Consider the following 19,275-nt stretch of genomic DNA (forward strand, 5'->3'; position numbering starts at 1 on the left):
GAAAATACACATAGCCAAAGATACACCATTTCAAAAATTTCTACATGCACAGTTCAGTGACATTGACTATGCTCTTTGAATTGTGCTGTTATTCTCACTTAAGATGAAGGCTTACAGAACAAAATAGTTTATCATTTAACAGTTCCTACAAATGTTGCCCTATGACAATGGTTAACAATCTCACAAAACATCAACAATATTCTTTTTAAACCTTTTCTTGAGTTCTTGTAATAGTGGTCTTATACAATATTTGTCCTTATGGCGACTGACTAAGTTTGCTCAGCATAATACCTTCCAGATTCCTCCACATTATGAGATGTTTCACAGATTCATCATTGTTCTTTATCGTTGTGTCGTATTCCATAAAATAACAGACATTTATTATCTCACAGTTTCTGTGGGTCAGGGTATTATCTTACAGTTTCTCTGGGTACAATTTAGCTGGGTTCTCTGCTTATGGTCTCACAAGGCTGCAGTCAAGGTGTTTTCTGAGCTGTGTTCTCATCTGGACGTTTGACTGGGGAAGAATCCACTTGTAAGTTCATTCAGATTGTTGGCGGAATTCATTTCCTTGTGAGCCTTGTCTTCTTGTTGGCTGTTGGCTAGAGGCTGCCCTCAACTCCTAGTGGGTGCCTGCAGTTCTTAGAGACTTCCCACAGTTTCTTGCTACGTGGGCTTCCCCACATGGTCGCTTACTTCATCAAGCCAGCAAGGAGTCTTTTATAATGTAATGTAATCATGGAAGTGCTATCCCATCACCTTTGCCATATTCTGTTGTTTTGAAGCAACACACAGGTCCTATTTACGTTCAAGAGGAGGAGATTACACAAAGTTATGAATACCAGGAGATGAGCATCATGGAGGGCCACTCTAAAAGTCTGTTCACCATAGTGTATTCAAGGATGGCTTGATAGACAATGTGGTATTTGAGCAGTAGATTGTATAGGATTAGAAAGTAAGACAGATGGAAAGTCATGAGTCATTCAAAGCTGCCTTTGAATCCCCAGATAAAATGACTAGCTTCCTGTTCTGTGTATTATGTTTATACCTGTGTTCCTTTTTACCTTGCACAGCTATAGTCTGTGTGCGTCTGTCAGATGTCATGAGTCCTCTGGTTGCAAGATGGTTCTGCAAAAGTCTACAAGTTTTAGCATCATTAAAAACCTTGGCTGTAATTTAATTACTGGCTGGGAATTCAGCAAATTATTTTTAAAACTCTGAAATCAGTTTCTTTATCTGTACATGGAGGTAAAAATATTTACTTTGTAGGGTTATTATGATTTTTATACAGTACCTAGTGCATTTCCTGTCTCTTAGTAGGCATTCTGTATACCTTAGACCTTGTTTTATATATCTTTTGTCTTCATTCATATCAGTGCAGACATACAGTAGGAATTTACAGATTTATGTTGAATTGAATACTAAACTATAATGTACTATCAAATGGGAGTACTTTATTAGTTACATTATCTACAGATTTAGTAAAATACTGCTTGAACTCTAATTAGTTAAAAAAAAAAGAAGTTAAGTAGCTGTTGTTGCTTAAATGGTCTAAAGATACTTTTTTTCTTTTAATCTATAATAAAATAAGAATCTCCTAGGAGGATAAATCAGATTGATGTCATAAAACCATATAATTATTTTGTGTTAATTTTTAAAAAAACACATTTTAATTGCCTATCTTAAAAGTTTTACTCACTGTAAATCAATATGGACATATATAAGTAAGCATTATTCACCATCTTGGTTTTGACACTTGGATTTTTAAGTAAAGGACCTGCATATCCATGTACATCTTCAAAGCATTGTGTAGGCCCTTGTAATTACTTTAGAAATCTTCTTTGCATGTATTTCATCTGTAAGTATCATTACAGTTCTTCACTGTGAAGAATTTAGAGGTTCTTATACCATTCTCTACAAAACAAACGTCCCGTAATTCCAGTACTCTATTTTATATAACCAAGTGCTTATTTTGCTTTGTTTAGCGATCATGAAAAAATCACAAGCAAGAACTTATGCTGGATTTTTAAAATAGTATTTAGTAAATAATGACAAATGTTGATAATAAATGTATTATAAAATCTTTATATCTAAGAAAAGTTATATTAAACAGCTAACATTAGACATTTTGGTAGTTAAGTAACATTTTAGGAGATGAATCTGTTGCATTAATAATTAGCATAATATTTCAGTTGCAAAAACTCTTCAATTTAATGCACAGTCTTTTTTTCACTTAAGTGTCTGATAAGAACCGAAAGGTTTTCAAGCCAAATGAGTTATGTTTCTTTAGAAAATACCTCTCAGGTCATAGATTTTTGAATTATATATCCTTGTAATGACTATTTATAAAAAAGTAAACCCTTTAAAAATTATGTCTTCAAAATTTAAAGTCATTGTTATTCTACTTTAAGTTTGCTGATGAGTGGAAACCTTTTAATCAAGAATATTACAAGTGGGCCTTTACGTCTCTCTTTGCCACTAACCTACTAAAAGGTGCGAGTCTGTTCAGCTACATCTAAGAGCCTTATATGTCCATAAAAAAGATGTTACTCTAGGGATAAGACCTAAAAGTTACCTTAACATATATAAACTTTCATTAGTGTAATATCCTAGTTTTAATTCTGTAACATTGTATTCTTTGATATTCATTAATGTTGTGTATGTGTTTTTTTAAATAAATTTTTAAAACAGCTTTATTGAGGTAGAATTGACATATAATTAAGCATATTTAAAGGTTACCGTTTAAAAAAATTGACATATTATATACATCTGTGAAATCATCACCACAATCAATATAGTGAACGTTTCCATCGTACCCAAAAGTTTCCTTCTGCCTTTTTTTTTTATCCCTCTCTGCCTCTCCTGCCTCCCTTTCCCCAGGCAACCACTGATGTGCTTTCTGTCACTATAGATTAGTTTGCATTTTAGAGTTTTTATTAATGGAATCACACAGTATGTGCTCACTTTTTTTGGTCTGTCTTTTTTTACTCAGCATAGTTGTTCTGAGATTCATCTATTTTGTTGTGTGTATCAATAGTTCTTTTTCCTTTTTATTACTGAGTAGTATTCCATTGTACAGAAACGCAGCAGTTTGTTTATGCATTCACCTATTGATGGGCATTTGAATTGCTTTCAGTTTTTGTCTATTGCAAATAAAGCTACAGTTTTTGGCTATTTGAATAAAGCTGCTATAAACATTGTGTGTGTTTCGTTTTTATTTTATTTTCAGTTCTTATCACTTACTGATGATCATGACTATCAACTCTTACTATACAGCAACTTTTTACCACATCCCCCAGCAACTTGGTAACTAGGGAAGACTATGAATACTTGACTTTAAGCCCATTTCTTGCATTTTACCCATGAGGGATATTGGCTATAGGAAAGAAAAGATCTTATTTTGAATTTTGAAATCCTAACAGCCTGACCAGCATCATCCTACTTTTCATGATATCCCTAAATTAAAATTTTAAATGTAACTGAACTGAAACCTCTAGTCCTTAAATTAACCAAAGAGCTTATTCAAATACTTCCTTCACTATAATGATGTTATGATGAATATTTTTCAAAAGAGAATAAATGTTTCCTAATGGCTATATTTTATTTCCATAAGTAAATGTGACAGTTGAAGTCTATCTTACCTATCAAATTTTCTCTCAACAAGGAAATATAGAAAAGATCCCATCATGCCATACTTTAAAAAAAAAAAATTGAGAAACATTGTCTAATTTGTGTTTTTTATTATGGAAAAAAAATTTACTGTTCCCTTTTTAATTTTTTTAATCTCATGACATTATAGAGTTAACTTTTAGAAACAAAATGTTTTATTTGCAATAAAATTCCCACTTCTTGAAAATTTTTTCTAAGAAGTCTCTATTTTAAAAGAAAAATGTGCAAAGCTTAAAATTTTTGCCCCTTTCACTTTTTTGTTCTTGACAGTCTGTGTGGGTAGATGTATGTGAATATACACATTGATACATAAATATGTAAAAAATACCTATCTCACAACTACCACAGCCTCCACCAGACTAAATCCAGCACAACTAGATGGTGCCTGGCTACCACTGACAACTGCTCTGTTAGGGATCACAATACAGGGTCACAGAGTTGGAGAAAAATGTAGAACAAAATTCTAACTAACAAAAAAAGACCAGACTTCCTGGTCTGACAGAAACTGGAGAAACCCAGAGAGTATGGCCCCGAGACAACCTTTTAACCCAGTACTGAAGTCACTCCTGAGGTTCACCCTTTAGTCAAAGATTAGACAGGCCCATAAAACAAACAATAATACCCGTAGTTCAACCATGTATCGGAGACTAAATAGGCACACCAGCCAGGGGCAAGGACGAGAAGGCAGGAGGGAACTGGAAGGCTTGACAAATGGACATGGGGAACCCAAGGTCCAGAAGGGGAGAGTATTGACACTTTGTGGGGTTGACAACCAAAGCCACAAAACAATATGTGTATTAATAGTTCAGGGAGAAACTAATGTGCTCTGTAAACCTTTGTCTAAAGCACAGTAAAAAAGAAAAAACAAACAAACAAAAAAACCCTTTCTGAGGTAATAAATATTACCTTTTTATTATATATAATTACATTAAATTTACAGTCTATAAAAATGGAGTTTAAATTTTTAGGCAGTTTATTTTAAAGTAAGTGGCATTTCCTTACTTTGATGTTAAATATTTAACCTTGATGCAAATACATGCTCAGTTATATCTACTGATGTTTTTTCTTAAAAGGCTAATATTATTATATAACTTTTAATTTTTTACTGAGCTCTTTTATTATAGAGTGATAACAAGGGGAGTATGAGTCCTTTCCCAGTAGTTGTTGTTAGGTGCTGTCGAGTCAGTTCCAACTCATAGCGACCGTATGTACAACAGAGTGAAACACTGCCCAGTCCTGCTCCATCCTCACAGTTGTTATTTATGAGCCCAATAGAATGCTATATATTCAAGTATTAAGTACTTTTAAATACATCATTTTCCTATATTGAGTTATTGATTTAGGATCATTAGTGGATAGTTTTCAAATTCTCTCACTGCTTTTTATTACAGTTTAAAGCTGATTTGATTGAATGCCTTTTGATGTTCCTTCTGTAACTGTTCATTCTTTCTCTTTTTAAACTTGTAATGAATTGTGTGGAGTACGTGAATAGAAATCAATTTTGGTTATTTTTCTTCTCTTATGCTCCTTTATCTTCTTTATCAGTAGAAAGCTGTATTTTCCAGGTGAAAAGATAAGCTAACTTTATGATTTAGGTTAAGTTTAAAATACCTAATACCAATTTTTTTTTATTTTAGATCTCTATAAAAATGGACTCCAAAGAGCTAACTTTGTACCATTTATAGCTGTCCTGAAGGTAAGAAAAATCACTTACTTGTGTTCATTGACTAATATCATATCGATTGATAATCAGGGACGTTTATTGGATTTCCTTGGTTTTGCATCAAAGCAGAATTCATTTTGATATGTAGAGAGTAATAGTCAAAGACACTAAAGGAGGAAAGAACCTTTTTTTATATAGTATTCATGCATGTGTACACTGGAAAAATTACAAAATATAGTCTATTCTCTACATAAAACATTTGATAGTTTGCGTTTTATAAATTTTAATTTGAGGTTAACTTACAAATATTATAGTGGAATGTTTAAACCTACATATTTATTTCTGGAAAATGTTTAATGTTCCCTGTTTCCTTCAGTTTAATGGCCATTATTAACATGTTTTCCCATCTATTAAAGTTGCTATTCTAGAGTAGCATTATTACAAAAAATATTCTAATATATTTAAATGTGATTGCCATCAAGTTATCATGAAATTATGTCAAGTTGAGGCACATAAACAGTTTAAATATTTGTGTGTATCATCACTGCATAGAGTTTAAAATAGTCTTCATTACAATATGATTAAGAATAAAATAGCCTCCCTGTTCACTGTTAATTTTAAGTAATTTTTTTACATGATTATTGAATAATTCCACGTTCTACAAATTCTTATTGAGCACCTACTATGTGCAAAATGTTACATTAGGCATAATGGGTAGTATCATGAAATAGGCTGTGTTTCTCGCTTGTGAGTCATTTATAATCTAGTCTTGGACATAAAATGTACACAAATACCTGTAACACGAAGTAGATTGTATTCAGTTTCAAAAAGAAGCACAGTTCTATGCAAAAATATAATTCTTACAATTCTTAGGTACATATTTTTTCCAATTCATATCAACATATCTAAAGAAAGGATAAAGCTGTATATTTAAAAAAAAATCTTAAAACTTCAAAAATTTATTACCAATGAGGAGTAAAAACATTTTAGCTTCAAATATTCTAAACACATAGTCAGACAATCCTTTTGAAATACCCTTTAGCTGGAATTATTGTTGATTCCAAACTTTATTCCCTGTGCTATATTTAGGAGAATTCAAACATCTGTTTCCTTGACCAATTTTAGGTTCCCAGAGGATTTTAATTTCTCTGAGATATTTATAGATGTAGGGAAACATTTTTTGAAGATTTATGCTGTAATTTTTTTCCTTTATCTGCATGTTTTTCATTTGCGGAGAAGGTGGATTTGCAGCAGCTTCTCCATGCCAGGAATTCAAAGTATTATGGTAAATGTAGATAACAAAATATAAACAGGGAAGCTAAGAAAAATAGATGTTAAAAATAGTACCTATGTATAGCATAAAATGTATAAAATACAAAAAGAGAAGGCTCACAGAATGAAACAATTTAAGAGGTTCTTAGGAAACTGAGTTGCCCATCTCTGTGAACCTTATTTATTTACTTATTTTTGCCAGTAAATTGTCATACTTCACTATTTAGTAGCACTGTTAATAACAGCTAAGTTGGCCAGTTTGAATTTAATTTCTTATACTTTTCTACCCTTAATGTTTTTGAAGGGGAAGGAAAATCAAAGGGATGAATAATCAACAATTTGAAATTGAACATGGACTAAAATTCCCAGGAAATTAAATTCTAGATTGGATGAGAAAAGTTCTATCAAAAACCTAATTTATTCAAAAGACTTTTTGCATGTAACAAAACTGCAGCCTAGTGAGATGAATACTAGAGCTGGTTTCCTGGCACCCTTCTGGTTGGGCATATAAAGTTTCCCTTATAAGTAAAGGTTGTTTCATTTTAATCTAAATGGTACTTTGTATATTCACATATGCTAGTATTACTCTTTCATTTTGGCCCAGCTGATAGAAATATATAGTAGAAGTTAATCTTAAAACAAATAGAGAACCTTAGTTTAATAAGAAGATAATAAACAAGAAAGAAATCTATACAAGGAAAAAGTACATTGTAAAATCCATTTTTTCCCTTTATGTTCTCCTCTATAAACCAAATGATAGCAACTTTGTAATTTACACAGGAGTTTGTAAGTTGTTGTTTGGGGTATATAAAAACAACAAACACTTACATAAGCTTAGTACATTAATGGAGCCCTGGTGGTGCAGTGGTTAAGAGCTCAGGCTGCTAACCAAAAGGCTGGCAGTTTGAACCCACCAGCTCCTCCCTGGAAACCCTATGGGGCAGTTCTACTCTGAACTGTAGGGTGGCTGTGAGTCAGAATTGACTCGATGGCGGTGGGTTTGGTTTGGGTTGGTACAGTAATAATGATATTTTCATAAGATAGTAGGATGATGAAGGGAACTGATATGCTATTAGAAACCATAGGACTGGAGAGGTGTCTTAGTCATCTAGTGCTGCTATAACAGAAATACCACAAGTGGATAGCTTTAACAAAGAGAAATTTATTTTCTCACAGTCGAGTAGGCTACAAGTCCAAATTCAGGGCATCAGCTCCAGGAGAAGGCTTTCTCTCTCTGTCAGCTCTGGAGGAACTTCCTTGTGATGCATCAGTCTTCCCTTGGTCTGGGAGCATCTCAGCGCAGGAATCTCATGTCCAAAGGATGCACTCTGCTCTCGGTACTGCTTTCTTGGTGGTATGAGATTCCCATGTCTCTCTGCTTGCTTCTCTCTTTTATATCTCAAAAGAGATTGGCTTAAGACACTATCTAATCTTGTAGATCTCATCAATATAACTGCCGCTAATCCATCTCATTACATCATAGTGATAGAGTTTACAACACATAAGGAAATCACATCAGATTACAAAATGGTACACAGTCATACAATCCTGGGAATCATGACCCAGCCAAATTGACAGATATTTTGGGGGACACAATTCAATCCATGACAAGAGGTTATAGGAAATGATCATGATTACTTCCTCTAGCAAACATTTCTTTGCTACAAAACAAAACAAAATGAGAACAAAAACAAATCCTTACATATAATCCCCACTGTCTTTTAAATAGGGAAGTTCTTATTATGTTTTTATTTATACTTTCTTTGAGTGTATTTTGCCATTCTTTTTCTAACTTGTTATTGTTGGTAGGTGGCTGTTGAGTTGGCTCCGACTCATAGTGACCTTATGTATAAAAGAACGAAACATTCATTGCCTGTCCTACGTCATCCTCACAATCATTGCTATGTTTGAGCCTATTGTTGTAGCCACTGTTTCAGTCCATGTTATTGAAGGTCTCCCTCTTTTTTGCTGACCTTCTACTTTACCAAGCTTGTGTCCTTCTCCAGCATTGGTCCCTCCTGATGATTTGTCCAAAGTAAGCAAGATCAAGTCTCACCATCCTTGCTTGTAAGGAGCATTCTGGCTGTTACTTCCTCTAAGACTGATTTGTTTGTTCTTTTGGCCTTCCATGGTATATTCAATATTCTTTGCCAGCACCACGATTCAGATATGTCAATTATGCTTTGGTCTTCTTTTTTTATTACCCAGCTTTCGCATGCATATGGGTGATTGAAAAATCCCATGGCTTGCTTAGTCATCAAAGTACTATCTTGGCTTTTTAAGATTTTAAAGAGGTCTTTTTGCAGCAGATTAGCCCAATGCAATGTGTCATTTGATTTCTTGACTGCTGCTTCCATGGGTGTTGATTGTTGATCCAAGTAGAATGAAATCCTTCACAACTTCAATTTCTTCACCATTGATCGTGATGTTGTTTATGGGCCCAGTTGTGAGAATTTTCGTTTTCTTCACGTTCAAGTATATATATATACTGGATGCTGTAGTCTTTGATCTTCATCAGTAAGTGCTTCAAGTTGTCTTTACTTTTGGCAAGACAAAGTTGTGTCATCTGCATAGCACAGGTTGTTAATTAGTCTTCCTCCAATCATCATGCCTCATTTTTCTTCATATAGTCCAGCTTCTGGTATTATTTGCTCAGCGTACATATTGAATAAGAATGGTGAGAGGATAAAACCCTGACACACACCTTTTCTGATTTTAAACCAGGCAGTATCCTCTTGTACTGCTCAAACAATTGCCTCTTGATCTATGTATAGGTTTCACATGAGCACAATTAAGTGTTCTGGAATTCCCATTTTTTGTAATGTTACCCATAATTTATTATGATCTACACAAGCATGCGACTTTGTGTTGTTGATAAAACACAGGTAAACATATTTCTGCTATTCTCTTCTTTTGGCCAAGATCTATCTGACTTCAGCAGTGATATCATTGGTTCTTCTGAATCCAACTTGAACTTCTGGCAGTTCCCTGTCGATATATGGCTGCATACACTATTTTCTAATTATCTTCAGCAAAATTTTGCTGGCATGTGATATTAATGATACAGTTCGATAATTTTCACATTCCGCTTATCTCTTTGCTTTGGAATGGGCATATATGGAATGGGCACAGTTGGTTGACCAAGTAGCTGTCTTCCAAATTTCTTGACATAGATGAGTAAGCACTTCCAGTGTTGTATTTGTTTGTTGAAGCATCTCAATTGGTATTCCATCAATTCCTGTAACCTTGCTTATTGCCAATGCTTTCAGTGCAGCTTGAACTTCTTCCTTCAGTACCTGTGGTTCTTGATCATTTTCTACCTCCTGAAATGGTTTTCAACCAGTTCTTTTTGGTACAGTGACTGTGTATTCCGTCTTCTTTTGATACTTTAAGCATCATTCAATTTTTTGCCCATGGAATTCTTCAGTATTGCAACTTGAGGCTTGAATTTTCTCTTCAGTTCTTTTATCTTGAGAAATGATGATTGTGTCCTTCACTTTCAGTTTTCTACCCCAGGTCTTTGCACATTTCGTTATATAATACTTTACCTTGTCTTCTCGAGGCACCCTTTGAAATCTTCTGTTTAGCTCTTTTACTTTATATTATGTCTTCTGTTTGTTTTAGCTACTCTGAACTCAAGAGCAAGCCTTAGATTCTCTTCTGACATCCATTGTGGTCTTTTTTTTCTTCCCTTCTTTTTAATGACCTTTTACTTTCTTCGTGAAGGATGCCCTTGATGTCATCCCACAGCTCTTCTGGTCTTTGGTTATTAGTGTTCAGTGTGTCAAATCTATTGTTGAGATAGTTTCTAAATTCAGGTGGGATGTATTCAAGGTCATACTTTGGCTCTTGTGGACTTGCTTTTATTTTCTAACTTATTAAGATTAATTTTTATCATTAATTTCAAACTTCCTTCTTTCCCAAATGCATTTAAATATATATATCAAATAAAACCAAACCAGATGGCATCAAATTAATTCCAACTTATGATGACCCCATGTGCTACAGAATAGAACTGCTTCATAGCTTTTTCATTACAGAAGCAGATTTCCAGGTCTTTCTTCCATGGTGCCACTGGGTATATATTTCCTTCTAGATACTGCTTTTTTGCATTCATTAAGATTTGATATTTAGTATTTTCATTATCATTCAGTTCAAAGTATTTTCTAATTTCCTTGTGATTTCTTCTTTAACCCATAGGTTATCTAGCTAATTTTATTTGCAAATTAAATCCGAGAATAACAAAATGTCTACCGAGAAAGTTGCTAGACCTAGCATTAGGATTGGATGTGGAGCATGATGTAAAAGAAGGCATGAAGTCTGAATGATTAGATGTAATTTTTTCTAGATGGACATCTAGTTGTTTCAGGACCATCTGTTGAAAAAAACTATCTTCCACTCCCCCTTCCCCACCCCATTAAATCAAGTTCACAACTTTGCCAAATATCAATTGACCGTATATATCTATGTCTATTTCTGGACTCTCTATTATATTCTATTGATCTATATGTCTATCTGTGTGGTCATATCATACTGTGTTGATTATTGTATCTTTATAGGAAATCTTCTTTTGATGATTCCTGCGTTGTTCAATATTTTGCCCAGGGAATCCTTCAATATTGCAACTTGAGGCTTGAATTTTTTCCTTTGGTTCTTTCAGCTTGAGAAATGTCGAGTGTGTTCTTCTCTTTTGGTTTTCTAACTCCACCTCTTTGAATATTTCATTATAATAGTTTGTCTTCTTGAGTTGCCCTTTGAAATCTTCTCTTTAGCTTTTACTTCATCATTTCTTCCATTCGCTTTAGCTAATCTACATTTAAGAGCAAGTTTCAGAGTCTCTTCTGACATCCGTTTGGTCTTTTCTTTTCTGTCTTTTTTTTTTTAACCTTTATCCACAATAGTTTTTATTTGTCGAAGATAAGTCATTAAGAGACTACCAGCAAGCAAGTGAATATTACAAAGTACCATGAAATTACTTATTTCACATCTGTTTTTTTTTTTTTTCTTTTGTGTCTTTTTAATGACCTTTCACTTTCTTCATGTATGATGTCCTTGATGTCATCCCACAACTCGTCTGGTCTTTGGTCGTTAGTGTTATTGTGTCAAGTCTGTTCTTGAGATGGTCTCTAAATTCAGGTGGGATGTACTCAAGGTCATACTTTGGCTCTTGTGGACTTGTTTTACTTTTCTTCAGCTTCATCTTGAACTTGAATATTGAGCAATTGATGGCCTGTTCCACAGTTGGCCCCTGGCCTTGTTCTGACTGATGATACTGAGCTTCTCCATCATCTCCTTCCACAGATGTAGTCAGTTTGATTCCTGTTATTCCATATGGTGAGGTATGTGTATATTCGCTGTTTATTTTGTTGCAAAAAGGTATTTGCAATGAAGAAGTCATTGATCTTGCAAAATTCTATCATATGATCTCTGGTGTTGTTTCTATCACCAAGGCCATATTTTCCAACTACTGATCCTTCTTCTTTGTTTCTAACTTTTGCATTCCAGTCACCAGTAATTATCAATGCATCTTGATTGCCTGTTTGATCAATTTCAGACTACAGAGGTTGATAAAAATCTTCAATTACTTCATGTTTGGTATTAGTAGATGGTCTATAAATTTGAATAACAATCATATTAACTGGTCTTCTTTGTAGTAGGGATATTATGCTATCACTGACAGTGTTGTACTTCAGGATAGATCTCGAAATATTATTTTTGACAACGAATGCTGTGCCATTCCTTTTCAAGTTGTCATTCCCAGAGTAGAAGACCATTTGAGTGCCTGATTCAAAATGGCCAGTGCCAGTCAATTTCAGCTCACTAATCCTTAGGAGACCAGTCTTCAAGCATTCCATTGCATTTTTGACAACTTCCAATTTTCCTTGATTCACATTTTGTACATTCTATGTTCCTGTTACTAATGGATGTTTGCAGCCGTTTCTTCTCATTTTGAGTCGTGCCAGCCACATCAGTAAATGAAGGTCCCAAAAGCTTTACTCCCTCCACGTCATTAAGGTAGACTCTACTTTGAGGAGGCAGGTCTCCCCAGTTGTCTTTTGAGTGCCTTCCTACCTGAGGACCTCATCTTTTGCCACAGTATCAGTGTTCCTCTGCTATCCATAAATTTTTCACTGGCTGATTTTTTTTTTTTCCAGAAGTAGACTGCTTCCTAGTCTATGTTAGTCTGGAAGCACTGTTGAAACCTGTCTACCAAGGGTGGCCCTGCTGGTATTTGAAATACTGGTGGCATAGCTTCTAGCGTCACAGCAATATGCAAACCACCACAGTATGACAAGCTGACAGACAAGCAGCAGTCGTTCAAACAGATTAAGGGGATACTGCATGATTTAAAAGCAGTACAAGGGTTGTATGCTTTCACTATATTTATTCAGTCTGTATGCTAAGCAAATAATCCAAGAAGCTGGGCTATATGAAGAAGAACATGGCATCAGGATTGGAGGAAGACTAATTAAAACCTGTGATATGCAGATGACACAATCTTGCTTGCTGAAAGTGAAGAGGACTTGAAGTACTTACTGATGAAGATCAAAGACCACAGCCTTCAGTATGGATTACACCTCAACATAAAGAAAACAAAAATCCTTACAACTGGACCAATAGGCAACATCATGATAAATGGAGAAAAAAATTGAAGTTGTCAAGGATTTCATTTTACTTGGATCCACAATCAGTGCCCATGAATCAGCAGTCAAGAAATCAAATGTCATATTGCATTGGGCAAATTTGCTGCAAAAGACCACTTTAAAGTGTTAAAAAGCAAAGATGTACTTTGAGGACTAAGGTGCACCTGACCGAAGCCACGTGATTTTCCACCACCTAATATGCATGTGAAAGCTGAACAATGAATAAAGAAGACTGAAGAAGAATTGACGCATTTGAATTATGCTGTTGGCAAAGAATATTGAATGTATCACAGGCTGCCAGAGAATGAACAAATCAGTCTTGGAAAAAGTATAGCTTGAATGCCCCTTACAAGCAAGGATGGCAAGACTTTGTCTCATGTACTTTGGACATGTTATCAGGAGGGACCAGTTCCTGGAGAAAGACATCATACTTGGTAAAGTGGAGAGTCAGTGAAAAGGGGGAAGACCCTCAATGAGATGAATTGACACGGTTTCTGCAACAGTGGGCTTATAGCAACAAGTGTGGTGCAGGACCGGGCAGTATTTTGTTTTGTTGTATATAGGGTCGCTATGAGTTGGAACCGACTTGACGGCAATGGGTTTGATTTTTTTGGGATTTGGATTGGCCTATTTGGGTTGCTGTCTTCTTCAGCTCCCAGTCTGGGATGTATTAGTCAAAAAGAAAACCCAGGGAACTCACCACTATGTCGTTCCTTAGGTTTCGAGATCTCTAGTCTTCTCTACCCTTCAGTGTCTTCTTATGTTTGTTTTATATATAATTTTTAGCTGTATGTAGCAGTAGGAATAGGGAAAAGTGTATCTACTTCATCTTCCCAGAAGCAGAAGTCTGCTTATTGAAAGTCCTTCTCTGGTAATTCCATCATCTCTGCCATTTCTAGTTTTGTTTCTATGGTCTGGTTTTTCTCCTGATTGTGGGTCACATTTTTCTGCTTCTTTGCAAGTCTAATTTGTGATTAGATGCTGGATATTGTAAATAATACATCGATTCTCTGTTAATTTCTTTAAGGGTGTGGTGGTTAAGGTTGTGTGTCAACTTGGCTGGGCCATGATTCTCAGTGGTTTGGTAGTTACGAGGTAGTTTGTCAGTCATATGATGTTGTAGTTACTTCCATGATGAGATTTGATATAATGTGATCATCTCCATGAAGGGATCTGCTGTGAGTGGCCAGTCAGTTGAAAGGAAGTTTCCTTGGGCGTGTGCCTGCATCAAATATAAGTGGACATTCTGGCAAGGCTCATGGGCTTTTGCTTGCTTTGGATCCCACAGCTGGATCCTGTTCATCTGACCTCCAGTTCTTAGGACTTGAGCTAGCAGCTTACCTGCAGTCTTGCCTGCTGAGCTTGGGGTTCATCAGTCTGTGCAGGCTGTGAGCAAGAGCCCTGCTGTCTGACCTGCTGATCTTGGGTTCGCCAGCCCCTGCGGCTACATGAATCAGGAGAAGCCTCTATCCTGACCCATAGACTTGGGATGTTCCAGCCTCTACAACTATGTGAGCCATTTCCTTGATATAAGTCTCTCTCTATATATATATTTACATACTTTACTGGCTTTCCTTCTCTTGAGAACCAGTCTAAGACAAAGGGTGTTATACTTTGGCAAGTGGTTAAGTTTCTTCCACGTCAGCTTGATTCTTCTGGACTTTTTAAGCATTGCTAGGATGAATCTAAAGTAACCTTACTCAAAGACTCTTCTTTGAGCTCTCTACTGAATCACCTTGGTGTTCATTAAAGTCTCTCTACTCTGGCTGGTCAGAATACTAATATTTTCCAGACTTGTGCAGATTGTTCTTTGCCCAGCCTTGTGGAGTTGGACCCTCTGCAGGTACAGTTTAATATTCAGCCAAAGATTGCAGATGTCCCTTATGCAGACTTCTGGAGCTCTTACTCTGCATAGCTTCCTCCTCTACTGAACTCTCCTATGCAAATTCCAACTGCTTCAGCGTACTAAAACTCCACTCTGTCTCCTCAACTCATCTAGACTGCTGTGTTCTAATTGGGTTTCCTCTCCCTGTGCTGCACTTTAGAAGTTGCCTCTAGGCAGAAATCCAGGGAAAATGTAGGGCTAGCCTAGTTTATACTTCCAGCCAAATAATTAGTCAAAATGAGTAACTTATAAATGGAGATATTATGGTAAGAAAACATTGGTGGTGGTCACTGAATCTGGCTAAACATTGTTTTAGTCTAGTCTGAAGTCAGAAAATAAAAACTTTGTCATACCGTGTGATAACTTTTGCAATTTAGGTAGCTACAAAGTGCTAAAGAGTATAGAAAAGTGGCCCCAACCCACACTAGCAGCTTGAGGGAGGAGGTGGCACATATTAAGAGTATTTCTAAAGAGCAGATGATGCTCCAGTTAAGGCTTGAAAGACAAAAGTTACCAGGCATGGTGGGAGAGGGCATTCAACATGCAGGAAAAAAAAAAAAAAAAGCACACGGAAAAGACACAGAAGCATGAGAATTATGGATTAAAAATTCTATGATTAGGTTAGTTTATGGAGATTTTCATGAAAATAATAACTCTCACTATTCCATTTATTTGAGGCTTGGAGATTTATTTAAAACTCAGATCCCCTCCCCCCTACCCCCTAATAGAAGCAAGATATGTTTTGTATTATATGTAAATTTTTAAAAAGTTGGTAGTTAACATTCTCTCACTTATATAAAAAGATGGTTAATATTATAATAATTGTGCATGCTTCCATGAAGCTATACTTTAACTTGAAACTTCTTGCTGACCATATGACATAATGCTTGATTTTACTAATTTGTTCTTGAAGAATCTTTGTTGTGATTTTTGTAATAAAACTTAAGTAATTCTTCTAAAGTATATGAACAAAAGCATTTGTTGGTATGTACATAGCACCACTCTGTAAAATTAAATGCATCTGTCTCAGTCTCTACACTGCAGTATTTTAAAGTAGACTATGATAATCTATACCAGGGGTTGGCAAACTACAGGCAGTGACCAAATCTGGCCTGCTGCCTGTTTTTGTAAAAAAAGTTTTATTGGAAAACTTTATGCTCACTCATTTATGTATTGTCTATGGCTGCTTTCACACTACAGAGGCACAGTTGAGTAGTTGCTGCAGAGACTTATGACCCGAAAAGCCTAAATTATTTACTATCTGGCCCTTTACAGAAAAATTTTGCTGACCCTTAAGCTATACAAACATACAAAGGACAAAGAGAAAAACAATTGCTTAAAATAATATATGTTAATAAAACATTTTTTCTAGAAACTATGACTTGTTTTATACGATGGAAATTATGTGTCAGCATAGGTTCATTGGCAAGTTCTTGGAGAAGGTGGCTTATCAAGAGCTTGCTTGAGAAATGATTGATAAAGGGAGGAAGCTTGGTGTACCAAAAGACAAGAGGGTGATCCAGTATCAATATCAAATAATTCAGTAACTTTTGGGGTATCAAATTTGTTCAGATCAACTTTCTTAGAAATATCTTTATTTTTATACATTTAAAAAGAATAACATTATTCATTGAATAATATTCATAGAAGAGAATCTCACTGCATTATAAACATTATTTCAAATTATTGTGATTTAAAGGAAAAGAAAATCAACTGATATATATATGTGTGTGTGTATATATGTATGTATTTTTACTTCTAAAATAGACTTCATTTTTAGAGCAGTTTTAGGTGTACAGAGAAACAGTTCGAAAGTACAGAGTTCTCACATACCCTCTCTCCCCCCGCCCACTGTTTCTCCTTTTATTAACATCTTGTATTAATGTGTTAATGTGTTAAAATTGATGAACCGATATTGATACATTATTATTAACTAAAGTCCATAGCCATAGTTTACATTAGGGTTCACTCTTTATGTTGTACAGTCCTATGGGTTTTGACAAATATATAATGTCATGTGTCTACCATTAGAGTGCCATGCAGAATAATTTCACTGCCCTAAAAATGCTCTAAGGAACCCTGGTGACGTGACAGTTAAGCATTCAGCTGCTAACCGAATCATCAAGGGTTCAAACCCACTAGCATCTCTGAGTGAGAAAAGACCTGACCATCTGTTCCGGTAAAGACTCCAGCCTAGGAAACCCTACAGTGCAGTTCTGCTCTGTCTTATAGGGTCACTGTGAGTCAGAAATGACTCCATGGTGCACAACAACAAAAAAAATGCCCTGTATTCTATCTCTTCTTCCCTCTCTCCTTCCCTCTGAACCCGTGGCAACCACTTATCTTTTTACTGTCTCTATAGTTTTGCCTTTTCCAGAATGTCCCAACTGATATTTTGATCAGAAGAATAGTTTCTTAGGTTAATTTCAACTGGACTACTATTGCTGGCCTTCTTGATAATTGGATTTGCTGGCAAACATTACTATTCTCATCTGATCAAATTCAAGCAATCCAAGATTATTTTAGACAGGCATTGTATATTTGGAGCCCTGGTGGCACAGTGGTTAAGAGCTCGGCTGCTAACCAAAAGGTTGGCAGTTTGAATCCAACAGCCGCTCCTTGGAAACTTTATGGGACAGTTCTACTCTGTCCTATAGAGTTGCTATGAGTCAAAATGAACTCAATGGCAACGGCTTTTTTTTTTTTTTTTGCATATTTGGGTAAAAATCTTTCTGCTCACTCTGTCACACCTTCATAAACAATTTAATTTGGTTTATTCCATAATGATCCTTGAGAGAGATAACTGCTATCATAATATTTTAAAAATTCTTGATGTAAATTTTCTTAGTTTAACAGTATGGACAGTCTAAAATAATGCCCCCGTGGAAAATGTTCCTGTGCAATATTGTATGTAGTGTTTTTGCCACACAGTGATAGATTCTAATATCAATAATTTAGCACTTTAAGTCACATTCACAATGACATTTTAGCAAAGGTAGCTTCTTTCTTAAGTGTGCTATTTCTGTTTAAAATTAAATGAGTTAGGTGATTAGTGAATTACCGAAATGATAGCTGTAAACTGTTAAAAAATAACTAAAAAACATTCTATAATACAGTTTTCTCTTTGATGAATTTCAGTTAAATGAAGAAATTAGAGAGAAATAAGATACCAGCATTAACCCTTATAAATATGAATTCTTCTTTTCCTGATAAAGAGTTTTCCATTTGGAAGGCCTCATAATCTGATTTGTTTTAATATTTGTTGATTTTTAATATGCAACATGCAAAAATAATCTATAATCTAGGATAGTAACAGTTTTGTTATTATTACTGTTTTTATTAATATTAGTTTAATGTTCAATTAATTACTTCGTTTTTTTCTACTTGGTTGCTAATGCTTCTCAACTGTTCTGAATACTTTATCTAAAACTTAAAAAAAAATTAAGATACGTATTAGCCTTTATGTTTTTGTCTCCTGAGGAAATTTTTCAAAGAGTCTTATATGGATAGTGAACTATTTGAGAATATTCCCATGGTGTGATCTCCCAGTTATAAACTTAAAAGAAATTTGTTTATGACCCTTAGATGAAATGTTTTAGTGTTCAGCCTTTGTCCAGCCACCTGCATTAGGATTTATAGACTTGCTAAGTGTATATTTGTCATTTTTTCCTGCCAAAATTTTCATTTCATTGGTGAAATTGATTTGTCAGTTTGTTCATTATCACTCTCAATACTAGAGCTTTCACAGGGCTAAATAATCACAATCAGCCTTTGCGGTCAGTGTCAGCCTCACTGACCTCCACTGTGTTGTCACCTGAGTCAGCCTTGCAGGGATTAACCCTTTGTCAGTGTGATAATGTCTTCACTTATGAGTTGGCTTTTTACTTCTGAAGACTGAAAGAAACAAAAGACAGAACAAAAGTAGCAGATTGAACTCCTGAATTGGAAAGCGTTGGGGCTTTCCGCTACAATCCATGAATGTGTTCATTTGAATTTTAGTATTTAATATTTTAAAATGCAAAAATGACCATTCAACTTGCAAAACATTCCTATAATTATCAACTGTTTAGGCTAACTAAATTTAGGACTTCTACCCAAAGTATTTTCATAAGCTGACCTAGTTGATATGTATTTGAGAAAAC

At 35.1% G+C, this 19,275-nt stretch overlaps 1 protein-coding gene across 1 annotated transcript in view; it reads left to right on the top strand.

Moving 5' to 3' along the window:
- AFG1L (AFG1 like ATPase) overlaps positions 1-19,275 on the top strand; it is a 237,281-nt gene that overhangs the window by 116,384 nt on the left and 101,622 nt on the right. Inside the window, exon 7 of the mRNA XM_004372445.2 lies at positions 5,307-5,365. Coding sequence (XP_004372502.1) covers positions 5,307-5,365 — 59 coding nt within the window. The remainder of the gene's footprint in view (positions 1-5,306; positions 5,366-19,275) is intronic.

This window comes from Trichechus manatus, unplaced genomic scaffold (assembly GCF_000243295.1).
Source record: "Trichechus manatus latirostris isolate Lorelei unplaced genomic scaffold, TriManLat1.0 scaffold00017, whole genome shotgun sequence".
Lineage (NCBI taxonomy): Eukaryota > Metazoa > Chordata > Mammalia > Sirenia > Trichechidae > Trichechus > Trichechus manatus.